Raw genomic sequence first — 24,638 nt, forward strand, 5'->3', positions numbered from 1 at the left:
ACACTATGTGTTCCCAAAGGGCTTTTCTCTTCAAGGAAAATGCTGACTGCAGACTACGAATATACACCCATACTGGCTGGCATACTTCACTTTCAAAAATTGTGGGGGAATGTTGAAAAGTCCAAGTTAAATACCATGCAAGGGATATCCAATGATATCTTAGAACTCCTTAAACCAGGAGTTCAGTTTCTTTAGAGAACAGTTCTTCATTTTTTGGTTGGTATGAAAGCTCCACTGATTTGTGTGGAGATGGGAAATCCGTGATGCAGCAATTTACAGCGCATTAATGAATTTCACCAAATACGTCTAGCATTCCATTTCATTCTCTGCTCCCTGGAGACTGCCGAGAAAATAATGTTCAAAAAAATTTGGTGCCTCCTCCAGAGGAGCATACACTCCAGAAGGAGGCATTCTGGGCTATAGATTTTTCTAGTCTTATTTATTTGTGAATATAATTTCATTTTTCTGCATTCCCATATATGCATCAATGTGACTGGTTTGCTAATAGTTTTCCATGCTATTTTCAGCTTCCCTAATGGTTTGTCATTGCTTTTTGTGCCTCTCTACAGTTGTTTCCTTGGAGTTCTGGGAGGAAGCAGCGAGTGCACATTTAGAGTTCCCTGTTACATTTATGTCTAAGTTATCTATTTTTCTGATAGTTACAAGAGCAAACCTGACGATGACTATGAAGATCCCAAAGATGTTCAAGCCATCAGAGAAGCACAGACATTCATGGGGGATTTCAATCTGAAGACAGCCTCGGACTACAAGATCCCTGAACACATGAGGATAAATGCTGCCAAGAAGGAGGAGGAACTGGGGCACCTTGACACAATGGTACTTAACCCACAGATGATGGTTGTGATGCCTGGTGATGTCATGATGAGGAAAAGCACCCTGGTGTTAACTAGAGTCTGCTCAGCCCCCTTGTACATGCTGGGAACTAAACATGGGCCCTCTAGTGATCCATCTTTTCAGCCTTTTGACCACTTTTTTTTTTCCAAGACAGAGTTTCTCTGTACAATAGTCTTGGTTGTCCTGGAAGTCATTCTATAGACCAGGCTGGCCTTGAACTTACAGAGATGAGACAAACCACCACTCAGCCACATTTTTATTCTAAGTTCATTTTAAGTTGTTTAACTAGCTATTGCCTAGATTTTTCATATCTCATAATCTATATTTTATTCCACTGTAACTTATTAGTCATCCAAGCCAGAATTAATCCTTCCTTCCTTCCTTCCTTCCTTCCTTCCTTCCTTCCTTCCTTCCTTCTTTCCTTCCTTCCCTTTCTTTCCTTTCCTTTCCTCTTTATTCTTTTGCAGTGTTGGGAATCAAACTCAGGGTCTCATGTATGCCAGGCAACAACTTTAACCGAGGCCACTTGGCCTGAAATTCAGTCTCCATAGAAATAGGTAGCTATGGCATCAAGAATAAACTTAGCTGCATCAAACTGAAATACACTGCATAAAAGCAGCAGTGTACAGCATTGTTCTGTACCTCAGGATGATGGAGACACTTTCTGTACCGCTGGGATTTACTAGCTATGTGGACCTTGTTTGTCATAGAAATCTCCTAATTCTGAATTACCTCATCCGTGAAAGGGTATTAATATCAAGTAATACAATATGATAATAACCTTATACACATAATGGAATGCTCAGAATCAATGAGTAATTATTGTCATGGTTAATTTAAGAATATTGAAATATTAGACACTTTTATCACACATCCTGCATCCCTTCAGCTGGTGTAAAAATTTTGATTTTCAAGTTGATGAGACCTGGAATCAGCAGGAGGCCTAGGCACTTGGTCTAGCTTCTCAGTACCTGTGTGGGGGATTATTTAGATGAGGTTCGTCTCAGGCCATGCCTGTGATCATCTTGATTAACTAAGGTGAGAAAACCCATCCTAAGCCTAGGTGGCACCATTCCCTAGGCTTCAGTTCCTAGCCAACTCTAGCTGACTGATCTCCAGTTTTCATTGTTTCTCCCTTCCTAACTGTGGATACAGCATGACCAACTACCCTAAGTTCCTGCTATCAAGACTTCTCAGCTATGAAACAATGCCAGTCTTGAAACAATGCACACCTCTTTTCTCTTAAATTGTCAGCTTATTTTATCCTAACAGCAACAACAGTTACTAATAAAGTTTGAATTTGTTTGTTATTTGTAGAACCAGAAGGAAAGAGGGATTGTCTTACTTTCATTTCTGTTGCAACTTGGGTGTCAAAGGGTTTATTTATTTCAGCCCATAATTCCAGGCTATAGTCCATCATAGCAGGGAAGTCAAGGCAGTGTGGACTTAAAACAGCCAATCACAGCATGACAACAGTTGAGAGCAACTCAGCTCATCTGCTCCACTCTTATGCTTTTGAAGACCCCCAAATCCTTCCCTTCGCTTTCACCTGGCCTCCAGCTCTGTCTCCATATCCCTTTAAATTTCAAGAAACAATTCCTAACTCCTCCATCTTTGCTGTTCCATCCCCCCACCACTCCGTTCTGTCTCTTCCTTTTCTGATTTCACCTTCAACACCATTTTCTTTTCTATCTCATTGACTTTCTCCTCCTCTCTGATCTCCATCTTTTCTTTTCCCTTCTACTCTCTTTGCTTCTGTCCTGACCAGACCCCTCCATCCTCCTCCCTTGCCTGTTCTCACTTTCTCCTCCTGCCCTCTTCTCCCTTTAGCGCCCTCTGAGATGTGGAGCCCCTGTTCCCCCTCCATCTCTTCCCAGCTGCTGTTCACCCTCCTTCCGACTCTTGGCCAGCCTTTTCCCTCTGCGCCTTTTCCCTCTGTGCAACCCACAGCAGGCTGGTTCTTCTCACATCAATGAACACAAGCAAGACAACTCCCCACAAACATGCTCACAGGCCAACCTGATCTAGACAATCCAACACTGAAACCCTTTCCAGATGATTCTGGATTGTATCTAGTTGACAATTAAGTCTATCTCAGGGCTCCCCAAAGAAATGGGTTGTGTAGCCATAAGAGGGGTGAGATTCCTTCATGTATGTTTAATCCTCAGTCTTCTAGGTACGTCATAGGTGGTTCCACACATAGCCAATGCTGAATTTTCATTTTAAGTCTCAATTCTTTAAAGACTTATTCTCAAGTAGATAAACACTGTGATCTTGAGTTAGTAATATGTAGGTTCTTCATAGTAAATATGTAGGTAAGCTTTATAAGATTATCTGACAAAGTGCTTTTGGTATTTTATTTAAAAAAAAACACTACATTTCATGGAAAGTAATGCTCAGTCTGGTTAGCAGCCTCAGGGGTTGCTGGGCTCTTAGGTGCCAGGAGTCACTTTCAGGACAGAGGTGGTAATGAACAAGCCATGGATGGATGTAGTGTAAGTATGCTTTGGCTCAGATCTATGGAGAGAGAGCTACAGAAGGCTCTCTTGGTATGCTGTGACACTGATGTTTAGGATGATGACCACGAAGGAGTCAAAACTCAGAATAAAAACAGGATGACGTAGAGTTAGATCCTAGGTGGGTAGCCGTGGTGAATCTAAGTCAACAAGATCCCAGTTTCCCGCTAGGAAAGGCAGTTAGTTAATGTCCTTCCTCTACCATAGCACAGTGTCCAGCTCAGCACAAGGCTTCCTGAGAGTCTTCCAGGAAGAGGTGAAGGACAGGAAACGCAACCTTGCAAACCAGCAGAAGGGGGCAAATGGAGGAAAGTGAAAGGAATCCAGAGGTCACATCTGGACTGGCCTCCAGTCTTAATGGGCGACACCTGAAACCTAGTGGGAAACTCAGTGGAGCACTGAGCAGAGGTGCTCACCATTCCCTAGGCCTACCAGCCCACAGATAAAGGGTAAATGGCACCCAGACTGCACTCTGTGAGGCGGCTGTGATGTTGTGTCCTTTCTCTCCCTCGTTTCAGGCCCACGGAAAGAAGAGGTACATGAACAAGTGCATTCTTTCCCTCCGAGATCTTAAGTTGGCTGTCATTGAGGAAATCCAGTGCCTGGTACAAGAACTGAAGAACATTCAGTCGTCCATCCCCACATCCAAGCACTTACCCATTCCTCAGATCCCGCAGATATATCCAGAAGAAGTCCCAGAAAGGAGATTTCAATACGACGAGGAGACACTCTTGAGATTTAAGAGAAAGCAAAAGAAGCGCCAAGATGAGGTGACCGATAGCAAACAGGCAGGAGCCGGGAGCACAGGCTCAGGAGGGCTAGGATTCCTCAAGCTGTCCTCGGGAAAGGAAGGCGATCTTACAACACGAGACTCCCTGTCTAGGTCATCCAAGGCTTCGGCGCTCACCACGGAGCTTCCAAAGTCATCCGAGTTTGAAAAGGCAGAGCCAAGTGATGTGGAGCTGGAGATTATGAAGAGAGATGAGGTCAAACACTTGTACATGCAGCAGTATTTGTGCAACAGGGTAAGAGGTGGAGCCGCCCCTCTACTTAAAACCGACCGCATGAATAGTGGGAGAATTCGGTCTGGTTTATGATTGATTGGTTGGTTTTAAATTTCTCTACATTTTAACCTTTCACCAATGCTGACAGGTACATTATTCGCCGATGGCTTGGTTTTCTCCCATCGTTAGTCCCCCGACAAATCACTGTGCTCTCTGTAGAACGTTGGACTTCGTATCTTTTTCCTACAGGTCAACACATTAGAAGACACTTGCAGCTAAGTGTAAAGGGAGCCGCAGGACCAGCCTGGAGAAGATAAATAGAAGGCACTTAAAGGGGAAGCCCTCTCCTTTTCACACCATCCTCTCTCTGTCTGTCTCTGCCTGCCTGGCTGCCTACCTCTCTGTTTCTTTTTCCCTGCTCCCTCTGTACCTCCCCCTGCTTGCTGGTCTCATTTTATAGCTCAGGTTAGCCTAAAACTCACTCTGTAGCCCAAAACTGGCCTCAAAGTTATGGCTCATCTTCCTGCCTCAGCCCCTCAAGTGCCGGGGATTACAGATGTGCACCTATAACCACGCCCCTTTCTTTAATGCATGCTTTGCTACTGTAGGTGGGAGTATTGACAAAGTTCAAAACTGTTATTAAAATGACAGGTGTTGTTATTTCCAAGAAAACCAGAACCGGGCTTGGACCGGAAGTGTGGGACACAGTTGAACTACGGAAGGAAGAGACCCTTTCTTGGTAGATAGCGCCCTACTACCAGACTTGTAGAAGGAGCCCCTTCCCCAACAGTTTTCAGCTCCACCCTGCAGTAGTGCCCCCTGCTGCTTCCCAGCCTTCTTCATCACCATTTCTACTCTGTCCAGGCCTATGCTCCCACTATCCATCCCTGCTTCCCAGGCTCTCCTGCCACCGTCTCACAGCAGAGCCTTTTCCTTTACCGTTCCATGTAATTGTAGTAACTGCCTTTCAGACTGGGCCGACACGCAAAGCGCGGATTAGTCCACACCCTCGCCATCATCTCCCGCACACTCCCTGGCCGCGTTTGTGAACTCCGTCGCACCTGCAGTCAGCGCTTTATAGCTTGCCCTTGTCCCTCCTGACGCTTCACACATGACGCTTCATCACACAACACAGATGAAGTAGTTCTTCAGACAAGGGCCACCTCTCCTCTTCTGTTCTGCTCCGGATGCCTAGACACAAGACACGCCAGACATATAGTAGTACATGCTCGTTCACGAGCTTTGCTATAATCGCATGAATTTATTGATTTTAACAACTGAACAAACGTTTGTTGGCCATACCACGTGCAGAGACACAGCAGCTGCGTAGTGAGAACACAGCAATGCTCAAGAAAAACACTCTCCATTATCATAAAACTTGTGCACTATCAGTTGTGAGAGTAACAGAATAGATTAACCCTTACAGACTCAGAGACCTATGTGGTCCAGCTTCAGTAATTTTTTTTTTTAAAGAAAATGTCCGCCTGCCTCCAGAGAAATTAGGAAGAATTCAGCTTTATTTAATAAGCATAAAGGAAAGCCCAAATGTGTATTCTACAGCCACACTTACTTAAGAGCTTGATTTATTTCTTTTCTTTGGGTTAGTTTCTGTATTTTAACATTCTAAAATTTCCTAGCAACTTTACTCCCACAGATCCACAGGCCTCTTCCTGCCCAATATCCTCTAGCAGGGGACTTTATGTACATTAAGTTTTTGGCAGTCAAGATGCCCTGTAATGTACAACCCAACAAATAACACTCGGTGGTTTTCCCCTTCCCACTGTGTGAGTTCCCTCACGGGTATCACTAACTCTGAGTTGTGTATGGAGAGCTGCACCCGAACAGAGCGCACATGAGGACCTTGGGCAGAGTAGAGTAAGGCTCAGATCAGGAACTGGGACTTAGATTTCTAGCTTACCTCTGTAATAAGGTAGGCTTGATTGCAGGGAAATCACCTTTATCCTCATTTCTTCACTGGGAGAACATGATAACTGAACAGCTCTTTGCAACTCCATGATTGTATTTACCTATGTAACAGCGTTTATCATTCTATGTTTTTTTTAACTTTTCTTCTTCTTTCATACATTACCATCCTAACTGCAGTTCCCCTCCCTCCACTCCAATCAGCACCCCTACCTCTCCCTCTCCAAGATCAACTCCTCCTCTGTTTCCTTAAAAAAAAATTTAATAGATTAAATAAGAGAAGGCCTCCCAAGGATGTCCACTGAACATGGCCTAAAAAATACACTAAGTCTGGGCACAAACCCCATATCATGGCTAGATGTGGTAACCCAATAGGAGGAAAAGGATCCCAAGCAGGGCCCAAAGCGTCAGAGACAATCCTTGTCCCCACTGTTAGGAGTCCTACAAGAACACTAAGCTACATAGTCAGAAGATGTATGCAGAGGACCTAGCTCAGGCCCATACACCATCCATGTTCGTCATGACCTACATGACGAGCTCCTATGAGCTCTGTGAGTTTCTGTGAGCTCCTATGAGCCCTGCTTAGTTGATTCTGTGGGCTGTGTTCTCATAGTGTTCTCAACCCTTCGAGCTCCTACTATCCTTCTTCCCCCTCTTCTGAGGGGTTCTGCTGGTTCTGCCTTGTGTTAGGCTGTGGGTCTCTCTATCTGTTCCCATTAGATTCTGGATCGCACCCCTCTGATGGCAATTGGGTTAGGCGATGATCTTCCATTTTATATTTTTGAATTTTTTTTTAAAACATACGAAGAGTTAAGAGTGATGTTTATTTATAGTTCCTGTAAAAAGGTGGGGTAGGTAGAGACGATACAGACATAAAGGGTGTTACCAATGACTTAGTCAGTGTCGATGAAGTGGCTCAGAGGAGTGTAGTTATACGATTTCCACTACTGAGCTATACAGATTTAATGCCACGTAGAAGTGAATTTATAATGAGCACAATAATTGCATAATGAAAAATATTGAACTGTTGGATATTTACCCTTTGACTCATACATCCTCACATCCCTTTTCTATCTCAGATCAAAGAGCTGACGGTCACTTTTGACGCAGAACTCCACCTTCTGAGACACCGGAAACTGAAACTGGATACGCAGATGAAACTCTCTGACCTGCACCATGTCACGCTATTTCAAGAAATGCTTCTCCTCAAGAATTTTGAAAAACAGGAAAATATTCTTCAAGAGCGTGTCAATTCCTTAGACAAAGAAGAGCAGGACATGCAAGTAAGAGCAGGCTGAACCCTAGCTGGCTGCTCCCCTTCAGTTAGGGAAGATTACTGAAGTCCTTACCACACAGACCTGGGCACATAAATTTGATTCGCCAGAACCTATGTAAAAACCTGGGTACAGCAGCCCGTGTCTGCAATCCAAATCTGGGGATGTAGAGAAAGGAGGGTCTCTGGATCTTATTGGTCAGTCAGTCTAGCCAAATGGCTAGCTTCAGGTTCAGTGGGACATGTTGCCTCCAAAAAATAAGATAGAGAAAGCTAGCAAGATAGCTTGGCGGGTAAGCACACTTGCCAACCAGCCTGATGACCTACCTGAGTTCAGTCCTTGAACCCATATGCTGGAGTTGTTTTCTGACCATATGTACACTGTGATAAATGTACACACACACACACACACACACACACACACACACATACACACACACGTGTGTGTGTGTGTGTGTGTGAGAGAGATGGTTATAAATAATAAAATATGATAAGATAATAATTAAGGTAGACACAGCATCCATCTCTACTTTCTGCACATGTGTGAATACATATGCCCCTACACATATACAAACATACATAAAATATAAGAATCACGTATGAGAGAAAACACATTTGTCTTTCTTATACTTGCTTAATTTGCTTAATATAATCATCTCCAGTTGCAACCATTTTTCTGCAAATGATACAGCTTGTTTTTTTTTTAAAGATCATTTCTACTTATTCACTGAGAATTTCACACTTGCATACAGTGTATCCTGACCAATTCCACCCTCTGGCTCCCTCCTTCCAGCCTCCAGATCCTCCCTTGTTGTCTTCTTGTTGTTCTTGTTCTTCTTTCTTTCTTCTTCCTCTCCTCCTCCTCCTCTTCTTTTTCTAAGTGTAACCCAGTAAGTCAAGTTAGTGCTGCCCACATGTGCATGGTGAGGGCAATTCACCAGACAACTTACCCATGGGCACACCCAAAGAAATGACACCCCCCGCTCCTTCTCCAGCATCCACTCATTTCAAATACTTCTTTCCTGGAACTGGGACATTATGAGCTCTTCCTCATCCATTCTAGAGTGTTGACTGCTTTGATTTTTGCCCAAGTCATATGCAAGTAGCCACGGCTGCTGTGTGTTCATGAGTGTAACAGCCATGTCATGTCCCAAAGATAACATTTCACAGCACTCTTATGATCCTCTGCCTCTTGTATTCCTTTTACCCCACTTCTGCAGTATTCCCTGAGCCTTGGGGGTAAAAATGATATAGATGTCCCATTTAGACGCTCAGCAGACACTCATTCTTGGTCTTTTGACCAGTTATGAGTCTCTGTATTAACTGCCTATCACTGCAAAAACAAGTTTCTCTCTGCCCAAGGTTGCAAACATCACCAATCTATAAATATAAGCACATATATTTAGAAGTCAGCTAGACAATATGTCCATTTAGTGAAACAACAGTAATAGGTACCTCTTAGGGTCTGTGATCTCACCAGCTTTTGACCAGGTTCACAACACCAGGAATGAATTCTTTCCTGCAGAGCAGACCTCAGATCCGATTAGAAGGCACCTCTAACAGTCATGCCACTATTGCACCAATTCGTCCACCCTGCCTGGGAGGTTGCTATAACTTGCAGAGGCTACTGTTGAATAAAGTCATTGATAAGTCCTCTGTCCCCATGACTTGCAAAACAAAACACCTTCAGCACTTGAAAAGCTAGCCAACTGGGAGGAAGTTTCAAGGTCAGTTCCAGCTTAATTTCTCCATGTTGTGCAACCAAAGTTTGTGGTGTCAGCAGCAATGGGGTCCTTCCCTATAGTTATAAGGACAAGTCAAGCATAATGGCAGTAGCCTGTTTTGTTTTGGTGGTCTCTGGAGCCTTCCATCCATACTCATAGGAAAGTATACCACATTTGGATAGGTTTTCAGGCCTTAGGTTGATGCCTCTGATCTATTTGGAGTTGATTTTTGTTCAGGGTGAAAGGTAAGGATTTAATTTTGCTTTTCTACATATATATATATTCCCAAGCACTATTTGTTGATGCTGCTGCTTTTCTCCAATGTGTAATTTTGACGTCTTTGTCAAAAATCGGGTGACTGTAATACTGTGGACTTGAATCTGGGCCTTCTATTCTGTGCTATTAACACACACACACACACACACACATGCATGCATGCACATACATATCTGATTTTGTGCCAGTACAATGTTGTGTTATTACTGTTTCAAGGTTTTTTGTTTGTTTTAACTATGGCTCTATGGTATAAATTGAAATATGGCATGGTGATTCCTCCAGCAGAATTATTTGTGTTTAGGATTGCTATGGCTGTCAGGATATTTTGTACTTGCTGTGAATTTTAAGATTTTTTTTCGACTTCTGTGAAGAATGTCATTAGAACTTTGTTTTGGATTGCATGAATTTGTCAATGGCTTTTTGGAAATAAAGATAGGGGTACTCATTGTTATCTACTTTGAAAGGAAAAAAAATCCACTGTGTAAAACAGCTAGGAGGGGAAAGTTGGGGTACTTTTAGTGTCTATAGATTTCAGAGATTATTAAATCTATGGAAGATTATAAATATGAAGGAACACGAGAAGGGGATAAGGATGACAGAAAGAAAAGACATGAGGGTAGGAGGGGAAGTGCATGAGATATGGGTGAATAATAAAGAATGCTTTCTAAGAGATAGACATAGGGACAGGCACTGCAATCTTCAACCCTAACTGAGCAACGTACACACAAAATAGTAAATAGGCTGGGGACATGACAGGGACAAGGAGTTGGGGATGAGAAGAGAAAGGTCAAGATGCACTGTCGGATAACCCAAGAGTCCCAAGTCTCTGGAATTGAAACCCTGTCAACCAGGCTAACCTGTGTTCTTTGAGAAAAAGGGAGTGAGGGGTAATGGATAAAAGAACAAAAGAGGAAGAAAGGAGTGGAGAGAATGTTAAATTGGCACTTGGCACTGAATACAGGGGAATGCATGTGAAGGAGAGAGATGAATGGGGGCATAGGGTCTGATTGCTGGCTACCCGCTTCTGCTTTCTTGGCAGTCCTGCTAGGACTTGCAGATGCCATCAGAGCCCTGTATGTGGTAGGGTCTCCAACGCTGGTTTTAGTCCCAGGTCAGGTTTCAAATTCAGTCTTGAAGCTCATGTCTGGTCATAGATACTGGTCCCATTGGTAGACAATTCTTCAAGGGTTGGGTCGGAGATGCTGGTCAATTCCCTGGGATGGTCCTTCAGGAATCCAGCTGTGAATGCTGGCCCCTGCCCCATGTTAGACACACCACTTCATATCTTCGTCTATGTTTTCTCTGTAGGCACCATCTTATCTGAGTGGCAGTAAAAATTCCTATTTGGCCAGGTAGTGGTGGCACACACCTTTGATCTCAGCACTTGGGAGGCAGAGGCAAGTGGACTTCTGTGAGTTGAGGCCAACCTGGTCTAAAGACCAAGCCCCAGGACAGCTAGGGCTGTTACACAGAGAAACCCTGACTCAGAAAACGAAACAACCCAAAACAAACAACACAAAATTTTAATTTACTTTGGATTTTTACGTGAACATTCCAGAGATACTAAACTTCAATGATGTTTCTAAGGAATGTAAATTTAATCAAACAGTTCTACAAACATTAGAAATTTAAATTTCTATTAAGCTTAAAAATATCTGTAGACTCTAGTTTTGCATTGGAAAGTGCATTGCCCTCCAAAGCCAGCTTGTTAGAAATGTTATTATCTTCTGTTCTTCTCTCCCGTCCCTTAGTGGAAAATCAATGAAACTCTGAAAGAGATGGAGGAGAAAAAGAATGAAATCACCAGGCTCCAGGAGCAGGAAAAGGCCCTCTACGCCGGGTTCCAGTCAGCCCTCGGAGAAAATCATAAATTTGCAAACTTCCTTATGAAAGTCCTGAAGAAGAAAATTAAGCGGGCAAAGAAAAAGGAAGTTGAAGGCGATGCTGGTTTGTGTTCCTCCCTCACGCACTTGTCCATTTCTTCTCATTAACACTAAAAAGAGAAGTACCTGGGTTTCCTGGCTTGGTGCCATTTTCTCCCAACTACCTCACAGGCAATGTATAGTTGCTGGAGGAATCAAAGAGCAGGGGCTACAAGCTGTTATGCTGTGTTTGAACACCTGGAGTGGGAGTGGTTTTATGTGTGTGCGTGCATGCGCACACGTGTGTGGTGTGTTTGATATGAATTAATACAGGATAGTTTGCTATCTTTGATGAAATGCCTGTCCTCGTCTCTTGCATATGTTTGAGTAAGATCGTCTTCCTGGCGTGGCACTGAGTTTTTGAGCATTCCCTATGTTGTAGAGTCTAGTCCATTGTCACAATTTCCCCCTCATTGGTTACATTTGCATCTGTGCATTTGTTGAGAAGGTTGTCTCATTCCTTTGAATTGTTTGTGACCTTTTGAATTGTGTGTTACAGTTGTCTGGACCTATAGATGCATGTGTCTCTGGGTTTTCTATTTTGTTACGGTGACCTACACCTTTTGTTATTGTAACTGCATACTGAGTCCTGAGATCACAGTTCTTCCTACTCTGGTCCTATTTTTCAAAATGACTTTAGCTGTCTTTAGGTCTTTAATATTTCCATATTTTAGAATAGCATTCTTTATATCTACAAAGAGATCTTGTTGGAATTTTTACCACAGGTGTGTTAAACCTATTTATTAATTTAGCTCTGCGTGTCTCTGGGCAGACCTTGCATGTTTGCCTATTAATCAGCATACTGCGTCTCAACACACAGCTCATGCTCCTGTTTTGTTAGAGTTATACCTGTATAGTTCCCTGTTTGGGGTGATCATAAGGAAGTGGTACTTTTGCTCTCGGTGTTTTCATGCTTATTGCTAACATACAGGAGTATGATTGGTTTTTGTTGTTTTGCTTGTTTATTTTTGTTTTATTGTTTTTGTTCCTCAAGACAGGGTTTCTCAGCTCTGGCTGTTCTGGAATCCGCTCTGTAGACCAGGCTGGCCTTGAACTCAGAGATCCACCTGCCTCTACCTCCTCAGTGTTGGGATTAAAGGCAAGGACCACCACCCAGCAGCATTATTGATACACGTTCGCCTCATGTTCCATGGACTTAGTAGTTCCAGAAGGTTTGAATAGATTCTTGGAAATTTTCTGGGTAGAAATAATTTCATCTGCAAACATGAGCCATTCTACTTCGAGTCTGTATCCATATTTTTCCATTTTTTCCCTTTGCATGGCTCAAACATCCAGAATTACACTGATATGACTGGAAGGCTGAGGCCTTTGCTTTTTTTCCAGCATTACAGAGAAAGTGTTCAGTCTTTTGCCATAAGTGTAGTGGCATATTGTTTGCATTTTGATAAATAAATCTTGCCTGAAGACCAGAGGCAAAGCTAAAGCCACTAGAGGTCAGGTAATGGTGATGCACACCTTTAATCCCAGGATTTGAGAGTCAAGAGTCAGATGGATCTCTGTGAGTTTAAGGCCATCCTGGTACAAGATCAATACAGAAATAAACCCAGGTGGTGGTGACCTACACCTTTAATTCCAGTACTAGGGAGTCATATGCCCTTAATCCCAGCACTAGAGGGAATATAAAATGGGAGGAGAGAGCTGCTTAGTAAATTTAGTCTGTGGTTGCCCAGCCTTGGTAGAGGTAAGACTTCTCTAGTAGCTTGGCTGCTTTGCTTTTCTGGTTTTCAGCTTGAACCTCAGTATCTATCTTTGGGGCTTTTATTATTCATGCTAAAATTAAGTATCTTGTTGTCCGCTGGAGTAGATTGAGGGCCTTCCTCTGTTTGGTGAATTCTCATCATGAATGGGTACTGGATTCTGCCAGATGCTTTTCCGTGGTGATTGATGACTTTATGGCCTTTCCCCCTTTTGTCAAATATCATTGGAGCATTCATCAACTGATTGTCAATTATTGAACAAGACTTCTCCCTTGAAATAAACCATCATTGGTAGAACATAGAATTATTTAGTATACTACTGAACTTTGTTTGCTAAGTTTTTTAAAAAGAAGCCTTCGCCCTTGTATTTGTTATTGTATGCTTATGGTTTGAATGTGGGAAAGGATTAAAAAAGAAAGACAAAGTGGGTACCTTTCGGTGGGTCCTGCCAAGGTATGCCACTAAACAACCACACCATGTGCAACAAAGTTAGTCCCAAAGGTTTATTTGGGGAGGAGTGGGCAGTGAAAGTTCATGTTGGAGGGTGACATGAGAGAGGCAGGCTGGCAGACAGACAGACAGACAGACAGACAGACAGACAGACAGACAGACAGGATGAGAACAAGAAACAAGAAAGTTAAGAGAAGCAAGAGAGAAAAGAAAATGCAAGAGAGGAACAAGAGGCAAGAGAGCAAGCTGTGCCTGGCAGGTGATTTTAAAAGGTGCACATGTCCCATAGCATGTGGAAAGACACCTGGTGTCTTTACATTACACGTGATAACATAATTTAACTGCTTTGGTGGTAGAGGCAGGCTGCTGCTGAGAAAACTAACAATGTGTCCCTTAATTGGATGCTTATTAGGACTTACTGCAAGATGCTTAGGTGAGTGGGGGTATCTGAAAGAAAAAGAGGAGAAAAAAGGAAAAAGGTTAAGCAGGGAGGCCATAGTGCTAGGTAATGGGGTCTGGGGAGAAAGGTATATTACCTCATTAAAGGGATAATCATTCCTCCATCTCCTTAGCATGCCCACAGGTAAATCAGCTTCCCAGGGTGGATGGTTTTTTGGTCAGGTGATTGACAGACCCCATAACATATAATTTTCTAATGTTTGGAGCAGATCAGAATGTCATATCTCTGACCGGGGTTAGAAGTGCTCTGTTGTTTTGACTAGGAAGAAATAGGTTTCTGTTAACGGGCCACAGCAGAGTCTTTATGTTCATGCTCAGTGGCATCCAAGATTACTATAACTTTCCCTCTCAAGAGTGGAGACCCTAAAATCATTTAGGAGAGGGACCAAAATTGGGAAGTGTAGTGATACATTATTGTGAAACTGTCTCTTTACCTCTAAAAACTGAAGTTTCAGCATGCCTTACAGAAAAGTTAATAATCCCTTGGGATCATTTAAGACTGTATAGCGCAATAAAAACAATTTTAGAAGATTATTTGCATTAACAAGACTGTAGACTTAGCCTGCTGTCCTACTGTGTACCAGTCTATTTAACTTGCCCTTAAGAAAACATTGAACCAATCTTACTTAGATCCTTGCATTTCTCATGCAACCAGCTTTTACAATCAAATGAAAACCTTTAATTAAACTTTATGTCCCCTTCATGCACCTGCCCCAGAGTAGTGCATGTATGTACATGTGTGTAGTAGCAATTATTTGCTGAAAGCAGCGAACAAGTTGGAAGCCACAAGTATCTGACATGAATGTTGGGAGCAGCGTGTAGATACAGCTTGATGATGTTTGAAGTCTGTTTGCGTGTCTGAGTTAGTTGGGATATCTTCCCTTGTAAAAACTGCTAAATTTTCTGTAAAGATTTCCTAATCTCTTTCCCATACCTATTTTCTGTGCTATTCAATAAATATAGTAAAGTTTTTTTAGACCCAGATATTCTCTCTCTCTCTCTTTCTCCCTCTTTCTCTCTTTCTCCCCCCCTCTCTCTTTCATGCGCACGCGCACACACACACACACACCGTGCGCTGTCTCCGGTTCTCGTCAGTGCGGTGAACTGGGAAGTCTGTCTTCATCTTTGACTTTCTGGAGGATGCTGATTCTTCTTTCAGCCTTCAGTGGAATTGGCCTGCGAAGCTGTTTGCAACCAAAGACTTGGTGGCAGTGGGGGCGTTAAATTATGAAGTAAAATTTCTTAATAGCTTGGTGATATTCAATCTCCTGTTTTATATTAGACAAGTTTGCATAGTGAGTACATCTTTCTTAAGGAATTAGCCTACTTTTCTAACAAAATTCATGAGTGTAAAGCTGTTCACTGTCTCCTTGTTAGCATTTAGTAACTGTAGGGCGTGGTAAGACAACATTTTAGTATAGTTATTAACACACGGTAATTGTACAAATCAATGTGATTCACTGTACTATTCCCATAAACACACAGACTGTGTGCTGGTCCTCCTACCCCTTGTCTGCCATCTTCCTTCCCTCCACAGGTCCCTTCCCAGTTCTCCATAGTCCTAATCGTAGGATCTTTTTTCTCTTTTACGGTTCTCATGTTGACAGAAAACACGTGACACTTGTTTTTCTGTGCCTGGCTTATTTTGTGCAAACGTCCTCTGGCTACACCCATTTTTTTTTCTGTGCAAATGACAAGAGCCCATTCTTTTAGGCTGAGTAATAACACTCCATTGTATATAAATACCCTCTTTGCTTTATCTGTTTGTCTGTTGACAGGCCGATTCTGTATCTTGGCAATAATAAATAGTGAACAATAAACATGAGTCCACAGGCATATTTGTATGCTGGCCTCATTTCCTTTGTATATACACCCAGGAGTGGGAGACTGGGGCACATGACAGTTTTACTTGTAGTTATTGAGGAAGGTTCATGCAGTCCCTCAGCCCCAGAGTGACATTCCTGTGACCAGTGTATTTGCATCCCTTTGTCTGTATATTATATGGATGTCTACATGTGCCATTCTAGTGGAGTGAGATAGAGTCCCATTGTACGTGTGAGCTTCCGAGCATGCAGGGCGGCCTCATTACACTAGTACAGAAGGAGCAGGACCCCTAAGGTGATGAGGGTTTCCACGGACACCGCTGACACTGCCTCTGGCATTAGTTATTCTCTCATTACTGTGACACACTATCTGACAAAAATGACTTAAGGAGTAAAGAGTTTATCTTGGGGACACAGTCCATAATGGCAGGGAAGACGCCACAGTAGGACGGTGAGGTAGGAAGTCACAGTGTAGCTGGCATTAAAATGTTTCTGATTCACTTTATATGGTGACAGAGGTTACTTAAAGTCATTTTCAGAGAGATTTTAGGTTTCAGAAATGTACAAGATCCTGTAATATATAGGATTGTAACACTGGCTACCCAGAAGGTTAGAATGGGTTTAAGTTTGGTCCTCTTGGGCTACGTGAGTTCAAGGCCAGCCTAGGAAATTTAGCAATTTCCTGTCTCAAAAAATTCATTATAATAAAATTTAAATTTAAAAAGGGTTAGAATTAAAGTTTATCGGTATAGTGTTTGCCTGGCATGTAGCCCTGGATAAAAAGAAATAAATAAATAAGCTGGACTGTGGTGGTGCATGCCTTTAATCTCAGCACTCAGGGAGCAAAAGGCAGGTGGATCTCTGTGAGTTCAAGGCCAGCTTGGTCTACATAGTGAGTTCCAGCACAGCCAGAGCTACACAGTGAAACATGTCTTGGGGGAAAAAAGCAAGCAAACAAAGAAAAAAAGAAATGAATGAATAAATAAATAAGTAACTCTTAAAAGTATGAGGTCCACATGTCTAATTTGAAGTTCCATAAGACCACATTGCTAACTGGTGGTGTGTGGCTCATAGATGCTCCCAATGTGTCTTAAAAGCAAAATGGAACATGTTAAAGAGGTCTATACTCCCTTATCTTGGGGAAGATATGTTTACTATTCAGACGTGAACACTTTATAAAGATGCTAACATGACATGATAATGGAAAGTTATGCATGACCCTTGCTAAAGAGCAACCATGCAAACTGTCCAGGCGGCTGCTGAAATATAGAATTCAACTCTAAATGCAAGAATAAATGATAACCTATAGCAGAGGAGAAGGAGAGTCCTCGGCCCGTGGATAGAAAATTACTGACAAGTAGGGTAATTCTTTGCTAAAATCTAACAGAATCTTCACTGCCGGCAGACCAGTGTGACAAGTGATGGGGGAAGGGGAGATCTGAGGATTTTGTCTGCTGGTAAGGGTGAAGGTCTTCAAACAGCATTCCTGCTGTGACTGGACTCAGCAAGAATGCGTGGTCTGCATCTTTAATGATTTTAACTCTTTGCACTGTCTGCTCCCTAGTAATTGACTGTTGGGAACCACTGCATTTGGTGGGGACCCTGCTGACAAGGTCCTCTTCTCTCCTTAGATGAAGATGAGGAGAGTGAGGAATCCAGCGAAGAGGAGTCCAGCTTGGAGAGCGATGAAGATGCATCCGGATCTGAGGATGATGTTTTTGACGATTCCATCTGCCCAAACAGTAAGTTAGGCAGAGCCACGTGTTCACTGTAGAGTGGGAACAGGGGCTAACAATGCAGAGGTGGTTTTTTTCTATTTCTAGTCTATTTCTCTGGTAATGAAATTAAAGAAAAGAGTGGGTTAAAATGTTTGAAGTATAGCCTACAACCCTTTGGGAGGGCTCTCTGGGAGGATTATTATCCAAGCCTTTAGACAGCATTTTTGCTAGGAACAAATTAATCTATGGTAACCAATTGCTGGTTCAGAGATATTATGAATTATGTAGCAAATGAATTGTATAGATAAAAGCCAGATTTGTACTTTAAACACACACACACACACCCCAATATTTCCTTTTTGACAAACTCAAATTTTCTATTTTGACTCTGTAAGAACAGTCCATTCCAGCTTCTAAGAAATCAGTGATAATTGTTTTACTAGTGAAACTATCCCAGAGCATCAGATCAATATGCTTATAGTCTTTGTAAGTCAATAGTTCAGTGGAGAAACTCAATTTTATTTTGTTTGTAATTTCATTTTTCAGACATTTAAAATCAAGTTTTACTCAAAATTTAGAAGTTTCATTTCAAATAAAGCTTAAATCTTGTTTTAATTTCAAAGACAAGAGTTTTTCTTTCTTTTTTTGAGACTTTTTTTTTTTTTTTTTTTTGCTTTGACTGTTTTCAAACTTGTAGCATAGACCAGGCTGGCCTCAAACTCACAGGGATCCACCTGCCTCTGCGTCCCAAGTGCTGGGATTAAAGGCATGCTCCACCACTGCTCAGTTGTCAAGAGTCTTATTTGACAATTCCAGTATTTATGAGTAGAATAAGAACTTTGTAATTCACTTTGTTACATTGCGGTGGGATTAAAGGGCTTGCACACCACACAGCCAGTCTAATTGCTGAGCTGGGTTGAAACCAAGGCTTGTAAATCCTGCTTGGCTACTCTGTTTTGTGGTTTGAGGGGTCATTCTTAAGCTCTTACCCATGCTAGGCTAGCGTTCTGCCCCTGTGCTACATTCCCAGCTCTTAGGGTTCGAGACCAAGCCTTCCCATGTAGCTTAGCCTGGCCTGAATTTACAGCCCTTTCTACCCCAACTCCCTATTGCTAGGATTGTAGGCATGTGCTATCTACACACAGCTCTGTTTCAGCATTCGAATTCCACATTGCAAGGGAATGGTGTCAGCTCAGGAGCATCAAAAGGCCTGGTGTTGACTCGGGACCCCCCAAACCAAGTTCTCAGCACAAAGGAGATTGATTTGCCCCAGAGGGACAATGGGCAGGGAATAATAGACAGAGAAAGAGAGAGAGAGAGTATAAGGGAGAAGAAGGGAACAAGGGAAAGAGGACAGGGGCATTTGTCCCAGAATGGGACAAAGAACTGCCTCTAGATAGAGAGGAGACAGATGAGGCCCATAAGCAAGTGGCGGTTTATAAAGGTAAAGGGGGAAATCCCGTGTTAGGATGAGGAGTTTAATTTTAATTGAGCATGTTAATTAGGTGAGCCAAATAACGTCAGGAGGAGGAAGTGGCCAAATAAGGGAATGGACCCTTTAGGAATGTAATCTAATGCTGCTACCTTTAGGAATGTAATCTAATGCTTTTTACTAAGGCAGAGGGAATGGAGGAGAAGGGCAAGGCTGCCAGAGCCATGTTTGCCATGCTCAAGCCATCTCGAGTACCTGCACACAGGGTCGTCTATCCTTCCGTGTATAAATGTGCATTAGTGTAACACAGCTCAAATAAAAGCCTGCCCTGGGAGCATGCTGCATTGCAGGCAGATTACACTTTAGCACTTCCCTTAGAATGAAGGGTGTTTTGGTCTATAAAATCAGGACAATTGGGGCTTCAGGGATGTCTCAGTGCACAAAATGATGGCCAAAGAAGCATGAGGACTTGTGTGTGAACCCCCAGAACCCATATAAAGTTAGAGAGGCTTAGCAGAAACATCAGAACCCCAGAAAATCAAGGCCAGTTAGCCTAGTGAACTAACTGGGAAACAAGAGACCCTGTCTCACACAAGGCTGAAGGCATTATTGTGTGACTAAACATTCTCTGAGGAAATGCAACTCATGTCTACTCATCCTGATAGGGAACCCAGGGCAGAGAAAAATATGAATGCCTCTGAAGTCCAGTGAGTTTTATTGGAGTTACAGGAATATGGGTGTCACCCACTATGGATGACAGCTCACAAAAGCTGGGAACTGGAGCACACTGCACAGTCTACAAGCAGATCAACAGAGTGGAGAGTGTCCCTTCCAAGTGACCTAGTTGGTCTAAAAACCTCTTCCTGGTAGCTCAGCTGGTTTCTGCTTCTTCCAGGCAGCTGGTCTGGTCTCAGTCTTCTTTACAGCTTGGCTTGTTGGAGATTCTTTGCAGTAAAGCTTCTTTCCTCTGGCAAGGAGGGGCCTAGTGAATCTGGTCAGTTTCAGGGACTTCCTGAAGCTGCTTTGAGTTATCTTGCTGTTTAAGCAGCTTCCCTGAAGAGTGGAATGTTTCTATCTTGGAGGAAACTGTTACACAACAATGACTCTGAGGTTGTTCTTTGACCTCCACATACAACACGCGTGCACACACACACACACACACACACACACACACACACACACACACACACTTTGTTTTTTGTTTTTAAAAGAAGGAAAGCAATTCCTCTTTTGCAGAGTCTGGTGTGGGTCTGTGAATAGCTGATAGTGATTCTGAATCTTCAAGCTCCATGTTCCTAGTGCCACCACATCCCCCTTCAAACAGGGCTGGCTGCCTTCTTATTTTAACTCTCTATTCAGACTGTGATCCGAATCTTTTTGAACTGGCCCTCCAACTTCGAGAGAAAAGGCTAGACATTGAGGAAGCCTTAGTGGAAGAAAAGAAAATTGTTGACAACCTGAAAAAAGAATACGATACGTGCTCCAAAAAGGTATGGGGTCTACCTACTTGTTTGTCTTCTAACGTGCTACCCATCCTCCTCTGTCATAGGCGTGGCATTGCTAAGACTTCTCAGAGAAGAAGCATTTCAAATGTTCTCTACAGCTTTCTCTGTGTTACAGGTCTGTAGTATGGCACGGCCATTACCCTTTGGATATTTGCTTTTTCTCTATGTGACTCATCTGTCCCAACTTTTTTGACGACATAACTCTATGAGCAATAGATAGCATAGCACATAAAACATAATAAATGTCTGTGGATTTATGACTAACACTCAGGAAATATTGGTTTCATGTATTGATCATGAAGCATTCTTAGAAATGAGATGAAGGTAAGTAGCAATAGATACTCTGGTGTTTCCTCTCTCACTCAGTCTTCTGGGGCCGATGCACTGTGTGTTGGAGGAAGCTAAAGCTTCTGTAACTTTATCATCTTCTCCTTTTTCTTTTGACTTTCTGTCTTAGGTACTCTTGTTTGGAAAAATGTCACATATGGGTTTTTTTTGGTAGATGAAAATATTCAGGAACACTGTTGGGTGTCAGGAGGTGACGATTGTGTTTTGGGGATGCTGTAGCTTCATGCTTGAAAACACTTCTTTTATGTCAGGTAGTGGTAGCACAAGCCTTTAATCCCAGCACTTGGGAGGCAAAGGCAGGCAAATCTCTGTGAGTTTGAGGCCAGCCTGGTCTATGGAGTGAGTTCCAGCACAGCCAGGGCTATTACACAGATAGACCCTTTCTCAAAAAAACCAAAAAACAAAACAAAAAACACTTTTTTATTACATTTCTTTGGGTCACTGTAACAACAATAACAACAACAAAATCTTCTACCATTCTGACAAAGATAGCATATTTTTCATACAGAAAATAGAAGAAAGAGAGGGAGTTTTTTTTCCTCTTGTTTATAAAGCTTTTACAATTCTTGCACTCCGGGATGACTCAGGAGGGAATATGCATTCTAACCTGGCAGGAAGAAAATAATGCTCATTTCTTGGCTGCAGCTTAGACTTCATGGTCCCCCGAAGCACATCCTGTGCCCACTGTGCCTTTGTTTACCAGCTTGGATGGATATGTGTGTACTCTGTCACTGAATCTTGTCACTCTCTCTCACACGGCTCTGTTCAGGTAAAAGTTGTGGCGACCAATCTGAACGCTGCCGAGGAGGCCCTGGAGGCCTATCAGCGAGAGAAGCAGCAGAGACTGAATGAACTGCTGGTGGTCATTCCCCTCAAGCTCCACCAGGTGATCCTCCCCTCCCACGAGTCTGCCCAGCACCCCTCAGGCAGAAGCAGTGTTCATGGCTCACCCACGATGTGCCATGTTCGTTGGTGGAAGGATTCTGCCTGCAGAATGACATCCCCAACCCTTCTTACCCAGTCAGGCTGTTAACTAAAGAAAAACACCAAGGCACGCATGCTTCCCTGGCCCGTAGTCACTTGGCGGTCCAGCTTTTTCAGGTCTGGAGAAACTGATGGGAGAATGATATGGCTGGAGCTTGGGATGCTGGGTCTTGCACACAGGTGACTTTCCATCCATCTTTAGTCAGCTGTGAACCAGTGAGCAGAAGGAAAGCTCATCTTAATGTCATTCATAAGGGAGGTTAGGGCAACACAGAAATCATCTTTTCCTAACTTTTTTCCATCTCCGTTCATTTCCGCTCTCTACTTGTCAAGTAGAGAGCGGAAATGGGGATTCGTATCAGAAGAGAAAGGCTTGCTGTAGACTCTTGTCATTTTAAGAGGAGAGGCCATTCTTAAGGGGCAAGAAATATTCAAAAGTCATTTCATTTGTATTTCCTGTGACCTGCCTCAAACCGGTTGAGCTCTCTGTAACGGTTTGTTATATCACCTTTGAAATGTGTGCTCTGTTGTTAAAAAGTGGATATCAGGCAAGACCTGTTCTGGCAACTTTGCTGTCCCCAGAGAGATCCAACATGGCTTATTCTCTGATGTCAACTTTCTATTTACCCGGTTGGTCACTGTCACTAGGGGTGAGAGAGAAGCCCCAGCGTAGGGGGTTTTAAGCAAGGGACGGAAGAAGAAAGGATTCCTACATCCTTGCCTTCCTTCCGTCTGACCTTTGTCTGCTTTGGTTCTGATTTCTCCTGGCTTTGTTTTGTATCTGTAGATAGAGTATGTGGTCTTTGGGGAGGTGCCTACCGACCTTTCTGGAGCCTTGGTCTTTTCTAACCACTCCCTGGGGCGGCTGCAAGAGCGAATCATCCAGCTCCAGGAGGAAAACGCCCAGCAGCAAAAACTCAACAGAGAATGCAGGGAGAGGCGGAAGATGCTGATCCGGGAGAAGAGAGAGATGGCCAAAACCATCCATAGTGAGTAGCTCAACACGTGGACCGCTATTACACTTTCTGGGACAACAGGGAGCTAACAGGTGGCTGGTTCCCAGCTTGGAAAACAGTAACCGCAGACCTGGCTCACTGAGAGGAAACAAAACACCCTTCGCTTTCTATTTGAAAGGGAAAAAAATGTTGGCGTGCAGTCTCTTTCTCTTTGTGTATAAGAAATATAGAATAACGTGGTTCATCTCTGCTGGACCTGAAACTGTGCTTCAGACACAGGAAAGCCCTTCCTCTTTCTGGTACTGTGTACTGCTCCTCCAAGGTTGACCACCGGGTACAGATGCACGCATGCCAATGTGTTCTCACACAGTATGGGAAACTCCCCGGCATGCTTCTGTAATGACACTCAGAGTCCCTGGTGGACTTTTGGAGACCATGTTTTATTATTCATATTGCTTTAGGTAAATTTTCTCTGTAGCCGATAGTGCTGTATTCCATTGTGTGGATGGTAACGTTTTCACCTCTCCAGTCACCTCTTGATGAGCACTTAGGTATAGGGAGCTTTTCATTATCCCTGCAAGTCTTCTTATACATGATTCCTTATGCACAAAGGGTCTCCAGGCTCGAAGAGCATTTGCCTGCTTTTCTCTGAAATGTCACCAAAACTGCTCCTCAGAGTGACAGAGCTCAGGTCTCCTCCCCAAAGCAGCGTGTAAAAGCATATTTATTTGTTTATTTCAGGTTTTAATTTTTTCCCCACAGTCCGGTGGGTGTCCAAACATACTTCACTGTGGTTTGAAGTCGCATTTCTTTGTGAGACTGAACTTCTTCACACATTCTTTTGCCATTTTTATGTTCCTTTCTGTGAGACCTGCTGTGTCCTTTGCTCACTTTTCGTTTGCCTTTAAAAATTGATTTTAGGGAATTCTAAAGATTTTAGTTCATTATGTGTTCTCATCGGGTCAACTTTTTTTTTTTTTACTTTATATTAAAGTGAAAAGGTATTTTAAATCTTAGTATGGTAAATTTATCTACTTATGAAGTTCACTTTGTATGTGACTTTTTAAGAAATCCTTTTCCTAAAGGTAAGTTATGTCTGGGAGTAGTAATCCCAGGATTGGTACACAGGAGGCAGACAGACACATCTCTGTGAATAGAAAGCCAGTCTGGTCTACATAGTGAGTTCCAGGACAGCCAGAGCTACATAGTGAGATCCTATTTTGAAAAAAAAAAATAAAACAAAAAAGAAGGTACGTTTTGACCCAGCAATCCCTCTATAGGATATATTCAAGAGAAATGAAGTCAGTATGTCAGTGAGTTATCCGCACACCTGTGCTCAGTGAAGAACTGTTTGCGAGAGCCAAGATACAGAATGAACCCAAGAGTTCCATCGGCAGATGAGTGGGCGAAGAAAATATACCAAAAATATTAGTAGTCTTAAAGTAGATCAGGACACTATCACTTTATGGCAGTATAGGTGAATCTGGAGGGCATTGTGCTAAGCAGAATAAACCAGGCACTGAAAAACTCCATATGATTTTACTAAATAAGTGTCTTATAAAAAATGTTGAACTCATCAGGAGTGGTGGCACATACCTGTCACCTCAGTTTTCAGAAAACTGCCCCAAGGGGGCTGGAGAGATGGCTCAGCAGTTCAGAGCACTGCCTGCTCTTCCAAAGGTCCTGAGTTCAATTCCCAGCAACCACATGGTGGCTCACAACCATCTGTAATGAGGTCTGGTGCCCTCTTCT

The 24,638-nt window shown here is 42.9% G+C and overlaps 1 protein-coding gene across 1 annotated transcript in view; it reads left to right on the plus strand.

Moving 5' to 3' along the window:
• Positions 1-24,638, plus strand: part of Cfap44 (cilia and flagella associated protein 44) — an 81,884-nt gene that overhangs the window by 51,933 nt on the left and 5,313 nt on the right. Inside the window, exons 25-32 of the mRNA XM_005345015.3 lie at positions 660-837; positions 3,890-4,396; positions 7,378-7,581; positions 11,323-11,518; positions 17,575-17,685; positions 20,453-20,583; positions 21,716-21,832; positions 22,718-22,919. Coding sequence (XP_005345072.1) covers positions 660-837; positions 3,890-4,396; positions 7,378-7,581; positions 11,323-11,518; positions 17,575-17,685; positions 20,453-20,583; positions 21,716-21,832; positions 22,718-22,919 — 1,646 coding nt within the window. The remainder of the gene's footprint in view (positions 1-659; positions 838-3,889; positions 4,397-7,377; positions 7,582-11,322; positions 11,519-17,574; positions 17,686-20,452; positions 20,584-21,715; positions 21,833-22,717; positions 22,920-24,638) is intronic.

The sequence above is a fragment of the Microtus ochrogaster genome, chromosome 2 (genome assembly GCF_000317375.1).
Source record: "Microtus ochrogaster isolate Prairie Vole_2 chromosome 2, MicOch1.0, whole genome shotgun sequence".
NCBI classification, from domain to species: domain Eukaryota; kingdom Metazoa; phylum Chordata; class Mammalia; order Rodentia; family Cricetidae; genus Microtus; species Microtus ochrogaster.